Source organism: Lepus europaeus, chromosome 12, assembly GCF_033115175.1.
Source record: "Lepus europaeus isolate LE1 chromosome 12, mLepTim1.pri, whole genome shotgun sequence".
Lineage (NCBI taxonomy): Eukaryota > Metazoa > Chordata > Mammalia > Lagomorpha > Leporidae > Lepus > Lepus europaeus.
Genome location: NC_084838.1, coordinates 12,772,743 through 12,800,647, shown reverse-complemented (window position 1 = coordinate 12,800,647; position 27,905 = coordinate 12,772,743). Strand labels below are relative to the sequence as shown.

At 38.3% G+C, this 27,905-nt stretch overlaps 1 protein-coding gene across 2 annotated transcripts in view; it reads right to left on the bottom strand.

Annotated features, from left to right (window-relative positions):
* Window positions 1-27,704, bottom strand: part of LOC133771583 (complement C5-like) — a 65,273-nt gene extending 37,569 nt beyond the window's left edge. For both annotated transcript variants that reach the window (XM_062207650.1, XM_062207651.1), the window contains exons 1-15: window positions 27,591-27,704; window positions 26,133-26,325; window positions 24,771-24,927; window positions 23,898-23,968; window positions 22,400-22,491; window positions 19,863-19,945; window positions 18,423-18,525; window positions 17,346-17,460; window positions 16,635-16,761; window positions 14,577-14,692; window positions 13,944-14,126; window positions 7,872-8,075; window positions 6,564-6,773; window positions 6,332-6,481; window positions 5,060-5,183 (exon numbers count right to left, since the gene is read on the bottom strand). In XM_062207650.1, coding sequence (XP_062063634.1) covers window positions 5,060-5,183; window positions 6,332-6,481; window positions 6,564-6,773; window positions 7,872-8,075; window positions 13,944-14,126; window positions 14,577-14,692; window positions 16,635-16,761; window positions 17,346-17,460; window positions 18,423-18,525; window positions 19,863-19,945; window positions 22,400-22,491; window positions 23,898-23,968; window positions 24,771-24,927; window positions 26,133-26,325; window positions 27,591-27,655 — 1,993 coding nt within the window. In that variant the 5' untranslated portion in view covers window positions 27,656-27,704. The remainder of the gene's footprint in view (window positions 1-5,059; window positions 5,184-6,331; window positions 6,482-6,563; window positions 6,774-7,871; window positions 8,076-13,943; window positions 14,127-14,576; window positions 14,693-16,634; window positions 16,762-17,345; window positions 17,461-18,422; window positions 18,526-19,862; window positions 19,946-22,399; window positions 22,492-23,897; window positions 23,969-24,770; window positions 24,928-26,132; window positions 26,326-27,590) is intronic.
* Between the last annotated feature and the right edge of the window lie 201 nt (window positions 27,705-27,905).

Sequence of the window (27,905 nt, the reverse complement as noted above, 5' to 3'; positions counted from 1 at the left end):
AAAAACAAAACCCATCTATTTGCTGCCTACAAGAAACACATCTCACCAATAAGATGCATGCAGATGGAAAGTGAAAAGATACAAAAAGATATTCCATGCCAACAGAAACAAAAAAGGAGCTGGTATAGCCATCCTAATATCAGACAAAATGAACTTTAACACAGAAACTGTTAAGAGAGACAAAGAAGTCCACTGTGTAATGATTAAGGGATCAATTAAACAGGAAGATACAACAATTATAAATGTATATGCACTTAATTACAGGGCACCTGGCTATTTAAAAGAAATTTTAAGGGACCTAAAGGGAGACATAGACTCCAATACAATAGTAATGGGAGGCCTTAATACCCCACTTTCAGCAATGCACAGATCAACCAGACTGAAAATCAGCAAGGAAACAGAGTTAATCTATACTATAGACCAAATAGACCTAACAGATATCTACAGAACTTTCCATTGTACAGTTGCAGAATGTACATTCTTCTCAGCACTGCATGGAACTTATTCTAGGATTAACCACATGCTAGAACTTAAAGCAAGTCTCAGCAAAATAAAAAAAAAATCAAAATCATACCATGCATCTTCTCAGATCACAATGGAATGAAGCTGGAAATCAGTAATTCAAGAATATCTAAAACATATGCAAACACATAGAGACTGAACAACATGCTCCTAAATGAACAGTGGGTCACTGAAGAAATCAAAAGTGAAACCAAAAAATCTCAGGAAACAAATGAAGATATCAATACAACATATCAAAACTTATGGGATACAGCAAAAGCAGTTTTAAGAGGAAAGTTTGTAACAATTGGTGCCTACATCAAGAAATTGGAAAGGCACCAAATAAATGAGATATCAATGCATCTCAGGGATCTAGAAAAACAATAGCAAACCAAACCCAAAACTAGTAAGAAAAAAGATTAATTAAAATTAGAGAAGAAATCAACAATATTAAAACAAAAAAAGAAACACAAATGATCAGCAAAATGAAGAGCTGTTTTTTTGAAAAAAATAAACAAAACTGACCCACCACTGGTCCACTAAGCAAAAAAAAAAAGGAGAGAGAAGACCTAAATTAATAAAATTAGAAATGAAAAGAAAATGTAACAAGACACCACAGACATAAAAAGAATCATGAGAAATTACTATAAAGAGTTGTATGCCAACAGACCAGGAAACCCAGAAGAAATAGATAGATTCCTAGACACATACAACCCACCTATATTGAGCCCTAAAGACACAATCTACACAGATCCATAACCAAGATAGAAACTTAATCAGTAATAAAGACCCTCCCAACAAAGAAAGGCCAGGACAGATGGCTTCTTTGCTGAATTCTACCAGACACTTAAAGAAGAACTAACTCTACTTCTCAAGCTATTTGAAACAATTAAAACAGAGGGAATCCTCTCAAATTCTTTCTATTAAGCCATCATAATCTTAATTTCTAAACCTGAAAAAGATAGAGAAAGAGAACTACAGACCAATTTCCCTGTTGAACATAGATACAAATCCTCAACAAAATTCTAGCCAATCAAATCCAACAACACATCAGAAAGATCATTCACCTGGACCAAGTGGGATTTATCCTTGGTATGCAGTAATGGTTCAATATTCGCAAATCAGTGTGATAGATCACATTTTGAAGAACAAAAACCATATGATTATCTCAATAGATGCAGAGAAAGTATTTGATAAAATACAACATCCTTTCATGATGAAAACTCTAATCAAATTGGGTATAGAAAGAACATTCCTCAACACAATCAAGGCAATTTATTACAAACTCACAGCCAGCATCATATTGAATGGGGAAAAGTTGGAAGCATTCCCACTGAGATCCAGTACCAGATGGGGATGCCCACTGTCACCATTGCTATTCAATATAGTCATGGAAGTTTTTGCCAGAGGCATAAGGCAAGAAAAAGAAATCAAAGGGATACAAATTGGGAGGGAGGAATTCAAACTATCTCTGTTTGCAGATGACATGATTCTATATATAGGGGATCCAAAAGACTCCACCAAGAGACTATCTGAACTTATAGAAGAGTTTGGTAAAGTCACAGGATATAAAATCAATACACAAAAATTTATAGCCTTTGTATATGCAGGCAATGCCATGGCTGAGAAAGAACTTCTAAGATAAATCCCATTCACAATAGCTACAAAAAAAATCAAATACCTTGGAATAAACTTAACCAAGGATGTCAAAGATCTCTACAATGACAATTACTAAATATTAAAGAAACAGAAGAATACACAAAAAATGGAAAAATCTCCCACGTTCAAAATGTTCATACTACCAAAAGCAATTTAAAGATTCAATGCAATACCACCCAGCTTAAGGGGATTTGGGGTCCCATGAGAAGTTTGTAAACTGCACCCTTAGAAGTAAGTCCATAAGAATGTATACAGAATTAAAAAGGAGTGAATGCTCCAACATGGGAAGAAGTCCACACAGCAGACTCATAGAATGATAATTGCTTTAAATAGCACTCCGACTTCAGAATTTTAACACATTCTGTTCTGGCTGAAAAGCCCATGAGGGCATTTCAGGCATGGAAAACAAAGACACTGAGGCAAAAAATGTCCTACATGAGGGATCTCGGTGGGTGAGACCCCAGTGGAAAGAAGTGGTCATCAAAGGAGGAGGTATTTTTCTCTGAAAGGAGGAGAGAACTTCCACTTTGATTATGGCCTTGTCTAAATGCTCATAGTTTCTTGATTCAAAAGGCTTCCATAGCCTAGGCAGCTCATGTCAAGAGCTTTGGGTGATCACTGACATCATACATAAGAATGTTAATTGTTTTTCTATAGAAAGCTTTTATTTAATAAATATAAATTTCATAAGTACAACTTTTGGTTTATAGCACCTCCCACCTGTCAAGCATCCCATCTCCTACTCCTTCTTCCATCCCATTCTTCATTAAGATTCATTTTTAATTATCTTTATGTACAGAAGATCAACTCTATAAGTAAAGATTTCAATGGTTTGCACCCACACAGACACACAAAGATAAAGGACTGTTTGAATACTAGTTTTACCATTAATTCTCATAGTACAACTCATTAAGGGCAGAGGTCCTACATGGGGAGCAAATGCACAGTGACTCCCGTTGTTGATTTAACAAATGACACTCTTATTTATGACATCAGTGAATACCCAGGGCTCTTGTCATGAGCTGCCAAGGCTATGGAAGCCTCTTGAGTCCACAAACTCCAATATTATTTAGACAAGGCCATAATCAAAATGGAAGTTCTCTTCTCCCTTCAGAGAAAGGTACCTCCTTCTTCTTTGGCCCCTTCTTTCCACTGGGATCTCGCTCACAGAGATCTTTCATGTAGGTCATTTTTTGCCACAGTGTCTTGGCTTTCCATGCCTGAAATGCTCTCATGGGCTTTTTAGCCAGATCTGAATGCCTTAAGGGCTGATTCTGAGGCCAGAATGCTGTTTAAGGCATTCATCAAGAATATTAATTGTTAAATTAACAACAAGAGTCACTGTGCACTAACTTACCATGCAAGACCTCTGTCCTCAAAGAGTTGTATTATAACTATGTCTAGGTGATCCCAAAAGATGTGTCATTCTTGGGCTCTTCACTAAAGTTAATTAAGTTTCTAAAAAAAAAAAAGTGAAATTAACTCATGATGCAATGACTTTGAATAGCCCTTGTCTTGACTGTTGAGGAACATTTTTTTGTTTTGGTTTGGTTTTTGTTTTTTTTTTTTTAACCATGCAAATTGTTGAACTCTTTACTTAGTATAGAGTTGGTCTTCTGTGTATAAAGTTAATTGAAAATGTATCTTAGTGGAGAATGGGACTGGGAGTGAGAGAGGAGGGAAAGGGGTAGGTGAGTTGGTAGGAGGGCAGGTATGATAGGAAGAATCACTATATTCTTAAAGTTGAACTTATGAAATGCATGTTGTCTGTATTCCTTAAATAAAAGGGTTCTTTGGGGGGAAAAATAAAAGGAAAAAAAACCCAAAAAATAATTCAGAGATTTCTCAAAAAATTAAAATATAACTTCCACATTATTCAGCAATCTCACTTCTGGATATTTATCCAAAAGAATTGAAATCAGCATTTTAAAGAAATACTGGCAGTCCTATGTTCATTGCAGTACTATCCACAAAAGCAAAGAAAACAACCTTAATGCTAACTGACAGATGAATGGATAAAGAAAATCATATATAAATACACACACACACACACACACATAGAATGGGGCATACTGCTCAAGGTAGGCATTTGGCCTAGAGGTTAAGACATGGGTTGAAATACCAACATCCCATTTTGGAGTGCCTGGGTTTGAGTCCCAGCTCTGCTCCCAGTTCTAGATTCCTGTTAGTTTATACCCTGGGAGGTAGAAGGTGATGGCTCAAATACCTGGCCTGTCACTCATATGGGAGACCCAGTTTGACTTCCTGGCTCCTAGGTTTGGCCTAGACCAGCCCTAGTTGTTCAGGCATTTTGGAAGAGAAGCAAGAGATAAGAGTTTGTCTGTCTGTCACTCTGCCTCTATACATACATACATACATACATACATAAAATGAAAAATGAAAGAAGAAACTTATGCAATACGTAACAACATAGTTGAACCTTGAAGACATTTATGCTAAGTGGAATAAGCCAGTCCCAGAAGGACAAATAGTGCATCATATCACTTATATAAGAAATCTAGAATGACAAAATTCATTTAATCTAAGAGTAGAATGCTTGTTTCCAGAGGGAAGGTGGAAATTGGGAGTGACTAATCAAAAGGCATAAAATTTCAGTTAAGTAGAATGAATAAGATTTAGAGATCTGCTATACAAGATTGACCTATAGTCCATAACAATGTTTGTACACCTAAAAATTTGTTTAGTGTAGATTTTATGTTGTGTTCCTATCACAATAAAACTTTTAAAACAATAAAAATATTTAATATTAAAAAGAATTGTGATGTGAAAGCAGCAAGGATTTGAAGGAGGAACATGTACAGGTCAGGAAAAGCAGTGCACTTGTGCTATTTTCTTAAAAGGATATCCATGCTACTTCACTGAAAGCAGAAGCAATTACCATTTGGTTGGGAGCCATTTGCATTTGTGAGGATAGTGAGTCCTGCCAAGTCGAACACTTCAGCACTGTTTCTGCCACCACCTGCTCCAGAGCCCTGGTTACTTTTATCTAGAGCTTGAAGTACCTGTTCAGAGAGGAAATAATCTTCACATACACACACATCCCCAAATACAACATTTAGTGATCATTACAAGGAATACCTGACTTCTGGCTAGTTTTAGCTGCTACTCAGTCACTTTCCTTAAATGATTAAAATCTGGAGGATAGGGTGGGTATATCACTATGTTCCTACATCTGTATATATGAAATACATGCAACTTGCATAACTTACATTAAAATTTTAAAAATTATGCATTAAAATGACTAAAATCTAATTCTCCAGTTTTCCCTTTTGTTCCCTTCCCTAGTTTTTACCTTATGGTTTAATAATACTATCCAAAATTCACTCAAGGGTTAAGCCTTAAGGATATAACTTTGATCAGTAAGTTTTTAGAAAATGATTTACACTTTCTTCTTGAAGTTTTGTGCCTTGAATTAACTAATAAAATGTCACTTAAAGAAGTGAGTGAACAAATCAGCAAATGAAATATTCACTACCTCTCATGGTTCTTTTCCAGCTGTGGGTTCTAAGGCCTGAGAGGGGTGAAACCTGTGTTTCATTTCTTTGCTCAGGATAGTGCAGAACAGAAAAATGGATGAGAATGCCTGATGAACTCTTTCTGATGAAGAGTGTTGACTACTCATCAGAGTTTGTGATCACGGCCCATATGGCCCATGAAAGTGATTATCAATGACTGAGGTTTGGTAAGGAAAGGATGTGGCTGGAGAAGGGGCAGAGAGTGAAGAAATAGTTATTTATGGCTACTGATACCTTTCGACGTGTAGCCATATAGTCTCCCACACTATTACTTCCCAGTGAATTCAATAACTCAAGTCATGAGAACTTTAGCATTTTCAATCATATTCCTTCTTCAGACTTGGATAGTAATTTAATTGGAATAGTAATGTACCCTCTCTTAGAGTCAATCAGGTTATTGCTTATTCCACCTAATGGTTTAATAAACAAAATGATGCTGATATTTACTGAAAGGAAGGTGTAAAGACTTAGAATATAGTAAATAACCCAGTTGAGAAGATAGGCCTTGGTGTGGTTGCATCTTTTTCCTTTATCTTTCTCCTTTGACCAATACATGGTACTCTGACAGAACCAGAATGGCTACTTGGCCCCAAGTAATACATATATCAGTAAACAAAAGATTTACTCTACTCAACTCTTTCCATGGGATTTTTGCTTCTTCGTTGGATGCTGTGTGTAACACTGTTGATTGTTGTTAATGCTACCCATGATTCTGACTGAGTCTCCATAATAAGGGATATAGCTTCTCCTGGAGAATATATATCTTTATCCGGAGACAGATGGATCTAAAATTAGTTGAAAAATAAAAGTGTAAGATTCACAGTCACTGAAAAGGGACTCAGACTGGGGACAGTATTTGTATCTCACCTGGAGCTGGTGGCCACACTTTTCTTCAATATTTATGCAGACTGAATCAGACACTAATTCTGCTGTCTGCTCTTCTGTGATGATGTAATAGACCAGAAGATGGGCTGTAGGAACCATATGCTGAGTCACAGAAAGGTTTAAATGTTGGTAAGACGAACCTGAGAGTTTCTTCTCCATACCATAGTGTACTATTCTGCCCTTAGATGAAATCTAAAAGTATACAGCAACAAATAAGCATCAGAATGGATTTAAAATTAGGTTGATAATTGGGCAGATGATAAAGAGTTAATGTCACTGATCATTTCCTTTGTATCAGTCACAAAAATAGGAATATATTTAACCCTCACAATTTTATGGTATTTTTAAAGAGACGGAGAGAAAGGTCTTCCTTCTGTTGGTTCATCCCCCAAATGGTTGCAACAGCCGGAGCTGCGCTGATCCAAAGCCAGGAGCCAGGTGCTTCTTCCTGGTTTCCCATGTGGGTGCAGAGGCCCAAGTACCTGGGTCATCCTCCATTGCCTTCCTGGGCCACAGCAGAGAGCTGGACTGGAAGAGGAGCAATCTGGACTAGAACCCGGTGCCCATTTGGGATGCTGGCACCGCAGGCGGAGAATTAACCAAGTGAGCCACGGCGCTGGCCCAGTATTTTTTTCAATACCATTTAGTATTTATAGAAATTGGAACTCATATATAAAACTGGTTCAAAGAACTGGTAGGTATGAATGTGAACCTCGACTTTGCTGACTCAAAGCCTATGCCTTTTCCAATATATCAAGCCAACATCTTTCCTACTTTGTATTTTAAACAACAATGGGCAATGCCTGGAATCACTGTATCCAGGATTCCTCCCTTTGTAAATAGGGCAAAATCTTTAGTAACACTGGCAATGCCTATCAGTCTGTTGCTATATGATGCATTGATTGACCACAAAACATTGTTGAGGTCACTGACTAGTCTGTGGACTGAATGAAGTCTCTGAACAAACCTTTAGCATCGTGTCATAGAAGGAATATCAACCTAGGGGTCAGAAACCTTGAGTGAAAATTAAACCTCCTATGACTTGCAATGAGGGCTGCTCATCCAAGCTTTTCAATCTGTTCCGCTGTCTGCAAGTTAAAGAAGGTTCATGAGGTTCTGTTGTGAGAAAACTTGTGAATGTCCCTTAACAACCAAAGTGCCATCTAAAGTAATTAATTCATTATTCATTAAATATCACTATGTCAAGTAAGGAGTCAATGTAAGGATTATTTGTATAAGTAATGAAAATGTTGCAAATTGAGGACTAGATGCACATATTATTGAACTTACCAAGAAATTGTAGTGCGTAATTTTGTCAACATAAGGACTCTTAGGGGTAACAGTTATGCTTAGTTGTTCTCCCACAAGCAAACTCTTGTAACCATTTGTCCAGCTAAGAGAAAGGAAACTTCGTCTGGGTGATGAATAAGCCACAGCTTGGTAGTCATTGCTGGCCTGATATTCTTCTGGAAGGTATGGGTCATCAGTTCTAATCTAAAAAAGATTGTGCCAAAAAATGTAAAACACTGGTGGTTAAGTTTGCTTTAATGATACGATGATGGCGGTGGTGACGATAACTGCTAACACTTGTCTAGCATTCACTTTGTGCCAATTTTGGTTTTAAGTGCTTGACAAGTACACATGTATCCACATATTTTATAAGTCTTCAGACTTCACAACACCTTATGAAAAGGCAGATTAGCATCCCACTGCTAAATATCATGGTAAGTTATGCTATGAAGTAACTCTAGAAAGGCTTTATTTTTAAAATTTTTTTTATTTGACAGATGGAGAGAGAGACAGAGAGAAAGATCTTCCTTCTGTTGGTTCACACCCCAAATGGCCGCTACAGCCAGAGCTACACTGATCCGAAGCCAGGAGCCAGGTGCCAGGTGCTTCCTCCTGGTCTACCATGTGGGTGCAGGGGCCCAAGCACTTGGGCCATCCTCCGCTGCCCTCCTGGGCCACAGCAGAGAGCTGGACTGGAAGAGGGGCAACCGGGACTAGAACCCGGCACCCACATGGAATGTGTGCCGGTGCTGCAGGCGGGGGATTAACCAAGTGAGCCATGGTGCTGGACCCTAGAAAGGCTTTTGATTTAAAAATAATAAAATGGACTGTGGAAATCTAGGCTGCTCCAGAGGAGTCCAAGATAAGATTTAGAATTGGCTTTCTTCTCATTGGCATGTCAACTTATTGACTCAATTCCTGTCATAGGCTGGCAGAAACTAGGTATTTGAAGAGAGGGAGAATGTGGAGGGGGCTATGTCAATAATTTTTTTTCCAAAGTGGTGAGTAAATATCATTTATTTATTTGACAGGTAGAATTATAGACAGTGAGAGAAAGAGAGAAAGGTCTCCCTTCTGTTGGTTCACCCTCCAAATGGCCGCTACAGCTGGAGCTGCTCCAATCCGAAGCCAGGAGCCAGGTGCTTCTTCCTGGTCTCCCATGCAGGTGCAGGGTCCCAAATACTTAAGCTATCCTCCACTGCCTTCCTGGGCCACAACAGAGAGCTGGCCTGGAAAATGAGCAGCCGGGAATAGAACCCGGCACCCATATGGGATGCTGGCGCTGCAGGTGGAGGATTAACCAAGTGAGCCACAGCGCCAGTCCCTAAATGGCACTTTTTTAAATGAAAAACAAAAGATGTATACATACATATGCAGAATATGATGTTTTGATACATGTATGCATCGTGGGATAACTAAAACAAATTAATATATTCACTTCTTCACATACTTGACTTTCGTGTATGTGTGTGTGTGTAAGAGAGAGAGAATATTTAAAATTACTCTCTTAGCAACTTCAAGCATACTACTCATTGTTATTAGCTGTAGTTATATGGTGATACTTACTGTACAGTAGACCCCATGAACTTAATTCTTATGTCTAAATGAAACTTTGTATCCTTAGAACAAATGTCAACATTCCCCTCCCTACCCCAGCTCCTGGTAACTAGCACTCTCTACTTCTATGATTTGACTTTTTAAAATTCTATGCATAAGTAAGATTATGTGGTATTTGTTTTTTGTGTTTAGCTTATTTCACTTTAACATAATATCCTCCAGGTCCATCTATGTTGTCACAAATGACAAGCTGTTCTTTTAAAGGCTGAATAGTATTCCACTGTGTATATATACCTCATTTTCTTTATGTAGTCATCTGTTGATTGATATTTTGATTCCATATCCTAGCTAGTGTAAATAATGCTTCAGTGAAATTTTGATTTCCTTTACTTTGAATGGATGAGGGTATGTAAAAAAGTTCATGGAAATTGGAATTCAAAGACAAGTTTATTTTAGTATAAAAAATTGAGGTTAATGCATACAAGGTGTCTTCAAAAAAACCATTAAAGTGTATATTATAAAAAACTATGCACAGCTTTCAAATTTTTTTCTGTACCAAAATAAATTTAATTTTAAATTCCATTTTCTGTGAACTTTTTGAAATATACTCATATATTCAGTCATGGGAGTGGTATATACAGTAGTTTTATTTCTAATATTTTGAGAAACCTTCATACTGTTTCACATGATCATTGAACTAATTTACATTCCCACTAACAGTGTGCAAGGATTTATTTGCTCCACATTTTCATCAATACTTATCTTCCATCTTTTTAATAAGAGCCATTCTAATAGCTCATCATGGTTTTTTTTTTTAACTTTTATTTAATGAATATAAATTTCCAAAGTACAGCTCATGGGTTACAATGGCTTCCCCCTCCCAAAACTTCCCTCCCACCCACACCCCTCCCCTTTCCCGCTCCCTCTCCCCTTCCAATCACATCATGATTCATTTTCAATTCTCTTTATATACAAAAGATCAGTTTAGTATAAATTAGGTAACGATTTCAACAGTTTGCCCCCATATAGCAACACAAAGTGAAAAAAAAATACTGTTGGAGTACTAGTTATAGCATTAAATAAGGGTGTACAGCACATTAAAGGCAGAGATCCTACATATTATTTTTTAATTTGCATTTCCCTGATGGTTACGGTTGCTGAGCATTTTTTCATACAGCTTGTTGGCTGTTTGTGTCTTCTTGTGAGAAATGTCTGTTCACTTTACTTGTGCATTTCTAATCTAGCTGTTGTCATGTTGAGTTGTTTTGAGTTCATTTTGTATTCTGTGTATTGACCCCTTGTCAGATATATGGCTTGCAAATATTTTCCCATTCCATATGCTGCCATTCATTTTGTTAATTGTTTCTTCTGTTACAATCTCATTATTCTATATTTGGTTTTCATTGTCTGGGCTTTTAGGGTCACATCCAAAAAAACTAGCACTCACACCAATATCATAAAGCTTTCCCCCTATGTTTTCTTCTAGTAGTTGTACATTTTAAGATATTGTGCTTAAATCAATATATTTTGGATTTGTTTTTATGTATGGTATAAGGGCCCAATTTCAATCTTTGCCATGTGGATATCTACTTTTCTCAGCACCAGTTATTGAAGGGGTTGTCCTTTCTGCATTTATGTTCTTGGCATCTTTGTTCAAAATCAATTGATTGTAAATACATGTATTTTTCCTGGGCTTTTTATTCTGCTACATTCTTCTGTGTATCTGTCTTTATGTCCGTACAATACTGTTTAATTTACTATATTTTTGTAGCATATTTTTGAAATCAGGTAGTATGAAGCTTCCAACTTTATTCTTTTTGCCCAAGATTGTTTTGGCTATTCAAGGACATATATGATGTGACACTGAGCGGTTGGCCTATGAGAAGAAAATGCAGCTCAAGGTACAGAGAGTGAGTTAGTGTTTTTGTGACAGTGGCTGAAAAGCCAGAGGCATAAATGTTCACTTAGAGGCTGTGGAGCCCAGATCTGCAGTACAGGTACACAGGGCAACTTGGGCTCTGGGGTCCCAGGCCACCCCAGGCCAGTCCACAGCTTCAGCAGCTGCACCCTTGAGGCCCACGTGCATGAGGTATGGCCACAGAGTCAAGTTCTAAAATGCTGGCAATTTCAGAGAAACCGTGGAGCTGGATCTGGAGTATGGGCACCATGAAATGCATGGCTCTGTGGTGAGGGGGGTACATATGACACTGGGAGGATATGGAGCTCTGGTCCCAAAATAGCACAGAAAGAGCTGGCTTTGGTTTGTTTGTTCAGTTAGATGGTTGGTTAGGGACAAGGGCAGAGGGAAGAGGAGAGAAAGCAGCTAAGTCCTCCTCAGGGCCCTTGTCAGGGATGGCAATTGCGTACCTCAGTGTTGAAAGATGCTGCCGTCCTCTACAGAGTGAGTCAGCGAAAGCTGGCATTTCCTACTTTGCCACCTTGCCCATGTCATTCCTGACAATAATTCTTAAAATTTGATGGAGATGTTGTGAGTGGAAATTATGGTGAATAATTTTACTGCCTCTCAGGAGAGAGACAAGGAGAAGAATGTAGGAGCATAAACAAGATCTGTTCTTGAGAGGGAAGTGCAAGGACATAAAGAACTCCATAAACATATGTGTCACGTTCTGTTAGCCATTGAACAAGATGCTGAAACCAGCTATATGTTATTTGAAGCCAAAGAATTATATATAATTTGCTGGTGAAAGTAATTTTAGGAGCGAGATTATTGTCATTCACTAATTCACGCCCCCAAAGGCACACAAACAACTAAGGGTTGGTCAGGTTGAAGCTGGGAGAAATGACAAAATGGTTCATGCTATTAGAGACAAGAGGGACATTTTGCCCTTGTTTAGGTTTAGAAAGAGATATTATGCATTCACCTACCAATTTCACTTGTTCTTAATATGGGTCAGGAACTATGCTAGTTGCTGGGGATACATAGATGAACAGACAGACAACAGCTATTGCCCTCAGGAAAGTCAAAATCTGTGAGACAAAAATGGAGTAGGGAATACTTACCCCATTAGCAGAGGGTAGATAGAGAGGCTCCTTGGAGGATGCAACTTAAAAATTAAACTCTAAATAAAGACTGAGGAGTATCCAAGGTAGAGCAGTAAAAGCCTTATGGAAATAGTAGAGTGCTGAGAAGCTACAAACTGTCCAGGATACTGGAGTTTGGGGTGTGATGCAAAGAGTGGTAAGAGATAAGTTTGGAGAAGGGAACAGAGACAAGGTCAATCAAGCTCGGACTTGTGTCTCAGAAAGATCACATTATCCCATTGGCTACAAAGAGAGTAGTGACTTGCACAAGAGTGAGAAATCAGATGGCTGTGGGACCATCCACTGAAACAGACCATCCAGGGGAAGTCTGGGTTTCAGGTTTGCAGTTAGTCCTGAGTTCTGCACAAAGTAATGGTTTCACTTCTTTGAAACATCCAAGGAAAAGAAAGGGAGAAGGCAGCATCTAAAAGGCTCTTGAGTACCTTGGACGAGTGAGTGAGTAAAAGAGTGCGAGACAGAAAGAGAGACTGATCATATGTTTGCTGGTTCACTCCCCAAATCTCTGTGACAGTTGAAGCCAAGAGCCCAGAACTCCATCTGGGTCTTCCAGATATATGCTAAGGACTCCAGTACTTGGGCCATCATCTGCTGCTTCCACAAGAGCATTAACAGGAAGTTGTATCAGAAATAGAGTATCTGAGAATCCAGCTTGTACTATGACATGGGATGCAGACATCCCAAGTGGCAGCTAAGCCCACTGCATTACAATTCTCCGCCTAGGATGAATCTTAAGCATAAGCTCCAAGAGCTGATGAAGTCACCAAGTGAATGTATCACATAAGACAGGATGGTCTGCATTAAACTCTGAGGATATTATCACTCCCATTAGAGGGAAAGCCAAGGATTATGGTTTCAAAATGAAGGCTATAAAGAAAAGAACAATGAGGAAAAATGTAAAACAAGGAAACATGGAGTGATAGAGCCCACAATCAATCACACCAGATGTCTCAGAGAAGGCAAGAAAAAAATAGAAATGAAAAATATTTGATGTTCATGTATAATCTAGGTAAAAGCAGTTTCAGTGGAATGGTGAGGGCTAAAGCCAGTTTTTAGTAGCTTTAAGGACTGTGGGAAAAGGCAAAGGAATGTGGACAATTCTTTAGTGGAGTTCTATGTGAAGTGGGGAAAAATAAGGATAACTGGAAAGAATGGGTAAGAGAAGTGTCTGCATTTTTGTATCCTACTGGCAGTTGTTCTAAAATTTTCAAATTTGGATAGCATCATGTTTAGCATAAAAAGAAAACATATCCTAAATACAAAATTGATGGACTGATTCCCTTTGCGGAATACTCAGTATTGTATACTCAGATTGTATTTTCTGTACCCACAGGTCAGACCTTTCAGAGAAGTTTGCTAGATGTACACATAAAATCTTCCCCATCTGTCTGGACACTAGCTACTACACAAACTGAAGAGATGTTAGGAAATACAACAAATGAGAATTCTACTCACATGAAACTCCAGTGCTGTTGCATCAGTGGGAATGTTAACCACAAACAAAGCTACTCCATCGTGAGAATTTGTTTTACTTTTCCTTGGCTCCAGATCAGTTTTCGCCTGAGTTTTAACAACTTTTGCTTTCAAGATTACTGTAATCCCTCCTACAAAATGGGCAAAGACATCCTTCACCTGCACCTGTTGGATCAAATCCATACCAAGAAAATCCTCAAATAACTTTCTCTTTTGTTCTCAAATACAAACTTGACAATATTTAACTCAGAAATCAGATGGGGTTGTCCTAATGTGTTTTCACCACTCCAGGTATATACAATAGTATTACATTTAACTCAGTTCAATGTATAGTTATTGAATGTTCAATAGAGCAGGACACTGTGCTATGTACTTGTAATTAGGCCATGGATTGGGTAGGATTATTTCCAGGCTTAAATCTGAGCTCTGTTTTCCATTGCAGCCCTGATGGTTGCCTTGTCCTATTGCTTCCCCACCCACCTCAGTCTCTTCTACATTTAATTGGGATGGAAGTCACAGAGGAGCAAGATATCTCTGACATTCTTCTCTTCTGTCATCTACAGATTAAGCAGCCTATTGGTAGATAGTAAAATTAAGATTTTATAATCACCCAACCTTGATGGAATATGGAATCCCAGGCTTCAGGAAAAGTGGAGTAGCAACCAAATTCAGTGTGTAGGGAAAGAGAACATATTTCACATCAGTTTCTTTGGTTTCTCTGAAGAATTTACCTAATGGAATAACATGCATTGCTTTCAGATTTGCCAAAAACAATGTAGTACAGTGATCTATGTGAGTACCTGTTCTATTTATTTAATTATTTGGATAAGGACAAGCCATTCATTCATCCTATGGTCACTTCACATACAATTATTATCCAAAGTCTGATTTCTGTTGTCCCTCTGAAAGATCCTGGCCATTGTGAGAGGTTGATAAGATGCCCATTCATCTGTTTCAACTACAGTGCCCTGTTCTAGACTATCTGTCAGATTATTTGTCGCATTCTTTTCTTCACATAATCAGATGCCCTCAATGAGTTGAAAATCCTGCTACAAGAGATACCATGGTAGTAAATTTTTCATTGCTATAATGAAAATACCTGAGACAGGAGCCAGCGCTGTGGCGCAGCGGATTAACCCCTGGCCTGAAGCGCCGGCATCCCATATGGGAGCCAGTTCAAGACCCGGCTGCTCCACTTCTGATCCAGCTCTCTGCTATGGCCTAGGAAAGCAGTAGAAGACGGTCCAAGTCCGTGGGCCCCTGCACCCACATGGGAGACCCAGAGGAAGCTCCTGGCTCTTGGCTTCGGATCGGCACAGCTCCAGCCGTTGCAGCTAATTGGGGAGTGAACCACTGGCTGGAAGACCTCTTTCTCTCTTTCTGCCTCTCCTCTCTGTGTCTCTGTGTAACTCTGACTTTCAAATAAAATAAATCAATCTTTAAAAAATAAAAAGAAATGCCTGAGACAGCCTAATCTTTTATGAACACAGAAACTTATTTTGGATCATGGTTATAGAGACTCACGGACTAATATTAGATAGGTCTCCTGATTTGGCCTGTGATGATGGTATTTCTGCTGGCAGAGTCCCAAAGTGGAACAGGATATTACATAGTAAAATATAAAGATCATGCATTTCTATCTATATCTTTCCTTAGAAAGCCACTGGGAGTTGATCATTGGGGCTCCTCTCTAACTACCTAGTCTGATCTAATCACTCTGCAAAGCTCCAACTCTAAACATCATAATCGGATTACATTGCCATCTTTTTATTACCATTAACATAAGACTTTGGAGACTAAATTGAATGTGTGGGGGCCAAATCATATGCAAACCATAGTACAAGTGAGAAAAGCTTGTTTCTCATTTGCAAGGCAATATTCAAAGAAACATCAGGTAGTGTGGTGAGAGATATGTGATGAATATTTGATAATAAAGCAAAAATAAAAACAACCATGGGATTCTTCTGTAATATAAATAATTCTACCATCTCATTTATTTACTCTAGTAAAATTTTCTGTATTACCAATAGTTTTTTTTTTTTTTTTTTTGACAGGCAGAGTGGACAGTGAGTGAGTGAGAGAGAGAGAGAGAGAGAGAGAGAGAAAAGTCTTCCTTTTGCCGTTGGTTCACCCTCCAATGGCCGCTGCAGCTGGAGCGCTGCAGCCGGCGCACCGCACTGATCCAAAGCCAGGAGCCAGGAGCTTCTCCTGGTCTCCCATGCGGGTGCAGGGCCCAAGGACTTGGGCCATCCTCCACTGCACTCCGGGGTCATAGCAGAGAGCTGGCCTGGAAGAGGGGCAACCAGGACAGAATCCGGCGCCCTGACTGGGACTAGAACCCAGTGTGCTGGCGCCACAGGTGGAAGATTAGCCTATTGAGCCATGGCGCCAGCCTACCAATAGTTTTTAACAACAGAGAAGGCTATCCTACAAACAAGGGAATAGGTAACCATCTTGCACAAATATGCCTTTCATGAGCATTTCTCCTGAAGGGAGCAAGTAGACAATATCTTGGTGGGCCATATCTGATAAATATTTTTGCCCAGGAATGTACCAATAATAGGTTGCAGATTTCTACCCAAAATTTGGAAGAAGAAAAAATTGTGAGAAGTGATTTTATAGATTAGTTTTATTTTATAGATTAGTTTTATAGATTAGTTTACATGAACTCACCTGTACTTTCTTCTACTTCTACAAAAACATTAAGGTACTTGTTATTTAAATCTTCTAGACCTTCATATGGCAGGTTTTTAATTGCTTTTGAAGTATTGAAATTGACTTGTGCGACTCCATTGATCAGCTATTTTTCAATGGGGGGGAACAAAAAGGCAGAAACTATATTAAAAAAGAACTTATCAAGAGGAAACAACAAGTCCTGCTTTCATCAGTCTGCAAAATCTTCTTTTAAATAACACTGTGCTTATAGCTAAGGGTAATACAAAGCATAAGCTTGATTTCATGAGTTATAACTGATTAACATTTAGGGCATTTCTTTTAAGCCAAAAGCCTTGTGTTAAGTTGCAGGATCACGTACACAGATGCTCAGTGGACTAAGATCAGCTGATTCAAAATTATGTTCAGAATCTGAGGCTACAATTTGGGTAACACTTTCTACCTGATGGGATATTATCTATATTCAAGGATATTATTTATATCCTTAAAGAAATAATACTGTCACTGGAACTAGGTTTTACAAACCCAGGTCACCAAATTGAAAACAAATATCACTGTAACTATCTGTTTCCAGTAGTAGAACTTCCTAAGCCCAAAGTATTACTGTTTTTCAGTTCTGTGAGAATTTGGAGGTAAAAGTCCATTTTTAATTTCTGTACTCTGGTGAACTGAATTCTCCATTTCTATGATCATAGTTTGATCCCTGCTTACCTGGATCCTTTGTGTTGCTTCATCCATCATTTCTTTTCTATTATCATATAAATCATCCCTGATTCCAAAAAAGACAGACACTTCTGCCTCAGTTACATTCTTATAGTAAGAATATCTATTAAAAGAGAATATAATAATTAGCCCCCTTTTCAAATAAAGCAACTATAGAAATGAGATGCAGATAAAATACAATCATGTGAAAACTGTCTTCTACTCTTGGAACAATGCTCACAACCAGTTTTATATTTATTTCATCCTTACACTCTGCAGTGGCAGAGCTAATGCAAGTATATTTATTTCTATTGACAAGTAAGAAAATTGAGTACCAGAGGGATGAAAAGAACTTGCCCAACTTCCCATATCTTTAATGTTCATAATGAATTAAAAGAGAACTGTACTTAGGACCCAGCTCTCTTTGTAACAGGCCACACTATGCCATGACTATGACATGATGTGGCAACAATAGAGATCTGCTCACTGCTGCTCCTCTTTAGCAAAAGGGACAACATCATGTCCACCTCATATGTTCTAGGGGCAAGTTATTTTCTTTGGGCTCCATATTTTCCTTTCAGTCAAAGAAAAACATGAACTTTCTCTATTTAAATGTAAAACAGGCAAGTCAGTATCCCCATTAGGAAATAATTTTCCATAGTTCATCGGCCAACTGGGATTTCTGAGTCAATTCAATCAATTCTACAACTGATTTCGATAATTAAGTTGTGTGACCAACTGATATTAAATATGTCAAAAATAAGAGAATGTTTTCATACATTTTTATATTGTTTATAGTATAACCACCTGAATAGTCACTGTGCTCTTCAATCTTTAGCATATTTTGCTTATGAAATTATAAGACAATAGCAAGATTGGAGTCAGCAAATATACTACATGAAAATACACCTGAACCCACAACTATGGTAGATAGGCTCAATTAAAATAGTTTCTACATTGAGCCTCAGGATGTTTCTCAACCTAGGGCCCCGGGGCAAGCACTGCCAATCAAGTCATATTCAACCTTGAAATGAAGTATGTTTGACACTCAGGGAATAGACTGACTTGAAATAAAAACTTTCTTACCTAGCTTTGATAGTAATTTTGAAGTCTTCAAAGTTTTTATGGCTAATGAAGTAATTTTCTGGTTCCACTAAAATAGACAATTGTGATTTCTTCAAATACAAATCTAAGTGCAAATAAATAAAATACAGCTGAAATTATAACTGTATTTCAAGTGAGGAATGCTTTGGTATAATGCAGTATGTGAACAGCAGCAACACCAATATTCTTCCCTTCATCATAATCATCAGTATCCCTGGAAAACCTTGTGATATTCCACAGTGATCAATCTCATCTTTCTGTTCCAACAGCCCTGGCCAGTATTGAGCCACTTGGGCCACTGTCATAGAGTCTAAGCTCTGTAAGGACAAAGTCCTGATCTTGTTTATCTGTGCAAACTTTCCCCCCAATAGTAAAAGTTTAATTAATGTTTATTAAATTGGAAAGCCTTTATTTTTTGGCATGTCTCTTGTGTTTATCAATTCTATTCAGTGTCCAAAATATGAGCAGAAATCTCAGCTCTCATCTAGGAAAGATATCATCTCTAGTTATTAATTATTAGCTGTAGAAAATAACTTCCTTACAAAAATGAAAATTAGAACAAAGGGAAGTTTTAGAATTTCTATCTCTTTGATGCTATAATTCACAAATAATACTATGTTGACTGCTTATGGAGCTATTTTTTTTTTCTTATCCACTCAGGAAATAACACTAGGCTTCCCAGCCCTATTTACCACACTCTGAAGGATGCTTAACCCAATAGGAGAAGGCTGCCCTTTGGAGAGAAGTGAGACTTAGCTCCAGAGCGACCAGCACAGGTGGTGAGAGGCTGGCTATAGATGGGGAAAGCAAGTGACTCACTGTTCTGGCTGCTTCTCCCTTCAGGGTACAAGCAAAAAATCAGAGCAAGGACTTTTGTAACCAGACTTTTGTAACCATGAACACATCCAAGAGAGTTAATAAACAATTCCAAAGTAGAGTTTCATTGCTTCACAGGGTATTTTGTTGCTGTAGCTTAGCATGTTAAATGTTTCAAAGTTTTACATGTGCTTGGACTTTTCTCCAAGTTATAAATACTCCTCCTTTTGTGATCAATCTGGTTGCCAGAAAACTTGGCTTAAATAGCTTAATAACAAGCTTACATATGAGCTTATAAGCTAACATTATAAAAAGTTCCCATGAACAAAGAATTGAACAAAGTAGCTATGTATAAATTAATTATTAGCACAATTGAAATGAGTATCTCCAAAATACATATAACACATTTTGCTCCCCAAACATTGTAATTTCCCAAACATATCATTGATTGTGGGGGCTGATGGGAAGGAGCAGTGGGCTTGAGATTCAGAGGTGGTATTATCATCTCAGTCCAGAGGAAGCAACTGCTAGAACTTAGGAAGGGGTTCAGACTTGACAATCTCTAACAGTGACAGAGAACCATAGATCTTAGAAGGACATCAGTACCATGGCTGTTAACGTCAAAATACGCAGTTCCAGTTGTTGTGAAGTCCTCTTTGTATTTTGCTTTAATCGTCCACAAACCATATCTATAAAAGCAACACATCAAAAATTTTAGGTATCCTCAAGTAACATACCTCTAATTCACTCAATGATTGTAGCTAATATTCAAAGGAGCACATACTATGGGTCAGGCACTGTTCTAACTACTTTACATGTGTTGGCTCAATCTTCACAGAAATATTATGGAATGCATTACATTATTATCTCTATTTTGTCACCAGAAAACTCAGCCACAGAGAGATAAAAAAAACTTGTTCAGGAACACACAGATAGTACATGGTAGAGCAGGGACTCAAACTTGGTCCAAGGCCATTGACTACAACTCCATGCCTAGATGACCCTGCAACAGCTTAAGATTTATATACAACCTAATGCTCAATATTTGGAAGATGTTTTAAAATGATTTAAAAATGCATTTTATGAAAAATTGTAAACATATTGACATTTATTTTCATGCTATGGGCTCTTTTGCTAGTATATCATAATACATATTTAAATAGAAAATATTTTAAAGTATTGATTAGTCATTTGAACCAATTTTGAGTTTAATCATAATGGACGGATAATTGATTACTAGATATTTACAACATAATTTGCCAGAAAAGACTAAATTTTGAGGACCATTTGATCAGATTAAACCTAACTACAATGATACAAACATAGTTTTGGAAATTTTATAACTCAAAGCCAGCATAAGATTATTTTTTAAGATCTATTTTTTTATTTGAAAGGCAGAACTAGAGAGGGAGAGGCAGAGGTAGAGAGAGAGAGACAGAAAGAGAGAGAGAGAGATCTTCCATTCATTGGTTCACTCCCCAAATGGCTGCAACAGCCAGGGGTGGGTCAAACCTAAGTCAGGAGCCAAGAGCTTCATCCAGGTCTCCCACATGGGTGCAAGGGCCCAAATACTTGGGTCATCTTCCATTGCCTTCTCAGGCTATTAGCAGGGAGCTGGATAGGAAGTAAAGCAGCTGAGACTCAAACCTGCACACATATGGAATGCCAGCACTTCAGGTGGCTGTTTACCAGCTAAGCCACAGCACAGGCCCCAAGCATAAATTTATTTTTAGAGAAACCGTATGATAGAAACAGGAACAAGGATAAGCCTTGCCCTCAGAGAGATCTGGATTCCCATTTTGGCCTCATTATTTAACCATGTCTGAAGTTGATGGGCCTATACATTTCTCTGAGCCTTAGTTTACTTATCTTGAAAATGAGAGCAGGGGCCAGCGCCATGGCTCAACAGGCTAATCCTCCGCCTAGCGGCCCCAGCACACCAGGTTCTAGTCCCGGTCGGGGTGCCGGATTCTGTCCCGGTTGCCCCTCTTCCAGGCCAGCTCTCTGCTATGGCCCGGGAGTGCAGTGGAGGATGGCCCACGTGCTTGGGCCCTGCACCCCATGGGAGACCAGGAGAAGCACCTGGCTCCTGCTTTCGGATCAGTGTGGTGTGCCGGCTGCAGTGCTCCGGCTGCGCCGGCCATTGGAGGGTGAACCAACAGCAAAGGAAGACTTTTCTGTCTCTCTCTATCTCACTGTCCACTCTGCCTGTCAAAAATAAAAAAAAAAGAAAACGAAAAAAAAAAAGAAAATGAGAGTGATAAAGTACCCAGTCAGAGGGTGAGCCGGTGCTGTGGTATTGTGGTCTAGGCCCATATCCCATATAGGCACTGGTTCATGTCCCTGCTGCTCCACTTTCAATCCAGCTCTCTGCTAATGGTCTGGAGAAGCAATGGAGGACAGCCCAAGTCCTTAGACCCCTGTACCCGCGTGGGAGACCCGGAGGAAGCTCCTGGCTCCTGGCTTCAGATAGGCCCAGCTCTGGCCATTGCACCCACTTGGGGAGTAAACAAGCAGATGGAAGACCTTTCTCTCTGTCTCTCCCTCTCTCTGTAATTCTACCTCTCAAATAAATAAATGACCCAGCCCAGTGTGTGGTACATGGTAGGAAATCCATAAATGTCAGTTCCCTTACCTCTTTGAAGTGTTATACTTTCAAGGCATTACATAATATACAAATCTCAAAACATATTTCAAAATATCTCCCATGTTCTGGGAATATGAACTAAAATGTCAGAGAAAATTATAAAACTTTTAAGGAAAATGAAACACACGCTTAGTTGATATCTTCTGTCTATTCTTTCCCTCCTCTCTTTTCTGTCGCATTCTCAGCATTTTGGGGCCAGGATCTGTATTACCACTGTGTTCACTGTGTGTACATTGCTGTGGAAAGAGCTCTTTACATTAGAGCTGACTACTGTGGTGCCTAGAGCTGGCAGTATTATATCAGTCCCCCTGCCTTGATGCAGAAGAGCCCAAGCAAGTGCCACCTTCCCTTAGGTTATTCATTAGGATTGACAAGAACAGCCAACATCATCAGCACACTTCAGTTATGTGTAAGGGCTCCCCTGGCTCTTCAGTGACCCTGGGTGAATCCACTGCTTTTATAAGAAATAACTTTACCAATAAATAATTTGATATACTTAGGATTAGAAGGAATCTTGAAGTCAGGAAAAGTGATAATTCCAGTGTAATTGTTTTTTTCTACCATGGCAACTTCTGACCCCTCTGGATCCTTTGAGCAAAAAGAAAAAACAAATACAAGTTTAATATTTTCTTGAAAACCTGTAACTACAGAAGCCGTATATAAACATAATGACAGTTCTTGTAGAAATATTCATTAATAGGTTCTAAGAGTCTCTTGAAACTGAGCATGTGTGATGCTGGCCTCCCACTGAGGCAAAAACTGGCACTTGGCAGTTTGGTTAACAAAGACTACTTTCTAGGGAGAAAAGGCCTTTTAATAAATCTTTAAGACACATTAAACTCCCAGCAGGTGTCTTACCCATCTTCCTCCTCCTTGCACAGAAATTCTAGAATAATCTTCCACAACACCATTTTCTTAATGTCACTCGATGGCCGAAATGCTCCTCTGCTTCCCTCTTATCTTTGACAGCCTGAACACATGCAGACAATGCCATAGCAATCGCCTCTGTCCTGCTTGATGTCTTTTCTCCACAGGAAATTCTAACCAGTGAATGGTGGGATCTGTGAGGCCAGATGATTTACCACAACTCCCCAGACCTGCCACTGCTCTCCCTAAAGTGTTTGCAGGCCAGTCTGCTGGGGTCACAGCACAGTTGTCTCCATGTCTTGCATCTTCCTGGCTCCAGAACTCAACTCCCTCTTCACAACACCTGAAACATAATCCAGCTTTTCTCTATCAAACCCTCTCCATAGTTTCCTTCCAGACCCAGTTCGGGACTAGCTCTTGTCCTCTAGTAATCCTCTCAGAGAGGAGGAACTTCATCTCCAGCTTTGCCTCCCTTTCAAGCTGGCCTGCTATTGGTCCTACATCCTCTTTCACTTGGTTTGCTGTGTTATGTGTGCTTCCCTGGTCTCCAAATTCGAAAGTTCATGGAGGGACACATCCCATCATCCCCCAAATGAATGGAGAGAGCCTAAGCACTGTTGACTCTGGAGACACAGGCCTAGGTTTGAATCCTGATTCAGCTAAATGTTATCAGTATGATCTCAGTGATCACTGAATTTCTCTAACCCTTAGCTGTCTCATCCATTGAGGAGGATAATGACATTATAAAGCTGTAACAACAGTAACATAAGCCATGCCCTTCTCATAGTACTTCCCACATCTGCCCAGGCTTCACAGACAGCAAAAGCATACAAATTGATTACATCACTCGCTTTAGAGACAGGGCTACCAAATGCTGTTCTTTAGTGAAGTTTTCAAAGATATTTCAACTAACATTTATTTTACACAGAAAAACTATTATTTAGGATAAGAGAAGTATAAAACTGCCAGATTATACCCATAGTAGATGCTGAATAAAAATGTTTTCCATTATTCAATATTGACAAAATAAATTAATGCATATATGACTTGTTTTATAATAATTAAAACTTTGTTCTTATAATAGAAATTCCAGGGTCAAAATTTGATTTACCTAATGGTATACTTACTATAAAAGTTAAGATAACTTCTCTTTGGGATGGCTTTAGGTCTTCATCCAATGAATAAACTCTAACTTTTACTGTAAGAAAAATTGTCATTTTAAGAAGCTCCAAGTCTAAATAAACTGAAAGTTATTAATAATACTGTAACACAAGACACAGAAAAATTTCAAAGTCCAAAACAAAATCCAAGCTTAAAAGAAAGGATCAATCAGGATGCTTGCCTTTATAGTATAGTGGAAAAAAATACTTTTCACAAAATATTTGCTTAATGGATTTTTAAAAATTGTTTGACTTATGTATTTAAAATATGAATCAGATTATTAGGAACTACTATTTTCTAATTCTCTTTTTGTATTTTTAAATCACTGCTAGATAAAAAAGAATCTAGTATCTGAAATTCTGTAAATAGAGGTAGAACTAGTTGTGTCACTAGAACCCAATCAATGAAACATTCTCTAACTCAGAAGGAAGATGCAGGCAAGAATCTGCATGTCTAAAGGTATGATTAACAAAAAAAAATTAAAAAAAAATAAATAAAGGTATGATTAACTATTTAAACAGCTGGGAGGGAGAAAGCCTCACAAGAATGATCTTTTTCCTTGGACACATTCTCTGATCAGGTAACCAAGAGACAGTTCTAACTCTGAGCTTCATGTGTAGTGACAGAGACCTTGTTCTACTACTAAAATTATGGTGACCATCATCAACTTATCTCAAGCAGTTAGCATCAATACCATCAGCAGCATTTTCAATGGCTTCCAGTATACTCCTATTAGCCAGGTGTACTTTTCTCCTGTGAGATAACTTCAAAAAGAAATGTACCAAAATGAGACTGTACTCACCCCCTTCCCTTGGATGAAAATTACCTCGTTATATTACCTGAATGATCCAAATTATAAACAGATCTGTCTGTCTGAATGAAAAGATATCCATTGTCATAGCGTAGTGGAATTTTTGTTGCTTTAGAAAAATGGACAGATACAACTTCTAAATACACATGTGAAATTGCAGCTTCAGATAAATCTTTTGGTTGTATCTATTTAAAAAAATTTAGTGGAGGACTATTATAATTTTAAAATAATAAAAGCATTGCCTTTTATGTATCCATGCTAATAATTTGAATAACTGTTTATATTTTAACAAACATAAACATTTTGTAAAATAAAACAGTTAATTTTTCTATGGAAATACCTCTGATTTGTATTTTCTTATGAAATTTAGTTTAAAAGTTACTTTAAAATTAATCCAGATTTAATCTCTAATTTAAATGACAATCACTGAAAAAACTTCAATGTTTAACAGACAAAACACCAAAAGTCATTGACAAATGATCAAAAGTTCAAATGCTTATCAGCAATGGAGGTGAAGGAGAATTGGGAGGATTCATAACTCACATAGAAAGCAGACTCAGTGACTTGTCTCATAATATTGCAAATGAACGGAATGCTCTTCATATTTATATTTAGAAATGCTGAAAGTCTAAATCATTTTTTACCAATGCTTTTTCTTAAGTATTAGTCATTATATAATTTGTATATGGCTCTCTTCAAATACATTGCATTGGGTCAGTATTTTATAATAATATGGTTGTATGCACTTCTAGTTTTCCTTATACTTTGTTGAGAAACTTGTTTGAAAGAAACTTTGGTTAAAGTCCAAAGAGAAAGTATAAAAAATTTCATATTTTAGAAAAATATTTTTAGAGGACCATGGAATTAGGATTTTATGGTTTGTAGTTAGGAAAACAAATGCTAGAAATGTTCTCCATTCCTTTTTTTTAAATTCTTTAGAACAACAGAGCCAAACTCATGTTTGTGTGTGTGCATTCCTAATATTATATTAAGTTTAAACATCTACATGATCTCTTCTTAGTATTCATCACGTAAGTTTGAAATACTTATGAGTCAATTGATAGTTTTCAGCTCATGCCGCCAAACCTTTCATCTTAATAACCTTTACCTACTTCATTCAGACTTTTACCTTAGCTGTATATTACCCCCAAATCAGAAACAGATTCACCATTTAACATTTCCCATTACATATATCTATATCTATATATATACATACATATATAAAAACATAATGGTGCTTAATCTCACATCAACTAGTGAGTTCACTTTATTGCATGATATATAGCATATTTGTGTCCACATACCTAAAAGGGATCAATGTTGTTATCTATATATATATTTTATAAAGAAACATTTGACATATAGAAGAAAATATGAGACGAATACCTACAGTTAAGTTTGCAGAATTTTGGAATTTATTTTCCGGAGATAATATAACTTGGCCAGAAGAATATACAAAACTTTTATCTGGATAACTTTTAATAGCAGCGGTCACAGCAAATGGTTCTGTGTATCCATAAACTTGAATTACTACATTTTCAGAGGCTCCAACATAGAATACTTTAGGTGCTGTGACAACATACCTGTTAAAACAGTGGAATATAGTCAGTGTGTTAATAGATAATTTAAAAAATTTACCCTAGGAGAGTCAGCATGAATTATCAGTATTTTCTTTAAGATTTATTTATTTATTTGAAAGGCAGAGTTACAGAGAAGTAGAGGCAGAGAGAGAGAGAGAGAGAGAGAGAGAGAGGGAGAGAGAGGTCTTCCATCTGCTGGTTCACTCCCTGAATAGCTGCAATGGCTAGAGCTGGGCTGATCCAAACCCAGTAACCAGGAGTTTCCTCTAGTCTCCTACATGGGTGCAGGGGTCCAACGGCCTTGGCCACCACCCTCTACTGCTTTCCCAGGCCATAGCAGAGAGCTGAATCGGAAGCGGAGCAGTGGGGACTCAAACTGGCAACCATATGGGATGCTGGCACTGCAGGAGACAGAGAATTTTCTATCTGCTGGTTCACTCCCCAGATGGCCACAGTAGCCCACACCCAGCCAGGATGGAGCCAGGAGCTAGGAGCTTCTTCCAGGTCTCCCATGTGGTGGCAAGGTCCCAAACAGTTGGGCCATCTTCCACTGCAGCTGGGACATGACCCAGACCCACATGGGATGCCAGTGTTGCAAGTAGCAGCTTTACCCACTGCACCATGACTCAGGTCCCTAAGAATCTATTTTCTTTTTTTTTTTTTTTTACAGATAGAGTTAAACAGTGAGAGAGAGAGACAGAAAGGTCTTCCTTCCATTGGTTTACCCCCCAAATGGCTGCTATGGCCGGAGCTGCTCCAATTCAAAGCCAGGAGCCAGGTGCTTCTTCCTGGTCTCCCATGTGGGTGCAGGGCCCAAGCACTTGGGCCATCCCCCACTGCCCTCCTGGGCCACAGCAGAAAGCTGGACTGGAAGAGGAGCAACCAGGACTAGAACCCAGCCTCCACATGGGATGCTGGCACCGCAGGCGGAGGATTAACCAAGTGAGCCATGGCGCCAGCCGCCCCAAGAATCTATTTTCAAAGGTAACACCAATCAGGAGTTACTCTTGCCCAGAAGCAAGGGTAAGAGCCTGAGTAAAACAGAGAATATCAGAACAAAAGTTATACAAAGCTCACAAAGTACTCAGATTAAAAAAAAGAAAGAAAGAAAGAAAAAATAATAAACCATTGGGTGCTAGAGAATAGAGGACATTCACTTGGCATTCTAAAAAGGCAGGAAGTTAATTTCATGTAACACTGATTGAATTATGCTTTCTGTACATACACAACAAAGATGGATTTCAAATGAAAATACATCCTTCACTTACATTTGTTCCTGTCCCCAACTTCTTCCCAAGTAGAAGAAAACACAGAGTATGCTTAAAGTATCCATGGCCAGGATAGCATTAGATCATTAACACAAACTTTCTTTAAACTGCCCTTCTTTTTGTGAACTCAGCTTGAAAATTTTGGTTAAATTAGTCTTCAGGTTAATTATTAATATCAGATAGTAGAGTCAGTGAGAAACAAATCTAAAAATTTAAATGACAACCTTTTAATATCCATAGGTAATTGTGGACTTCAAAGTGGAGAAACCTGATTTTGACAATCAAATTGAAAAAAATATCCTAAGTAGCAGTCTC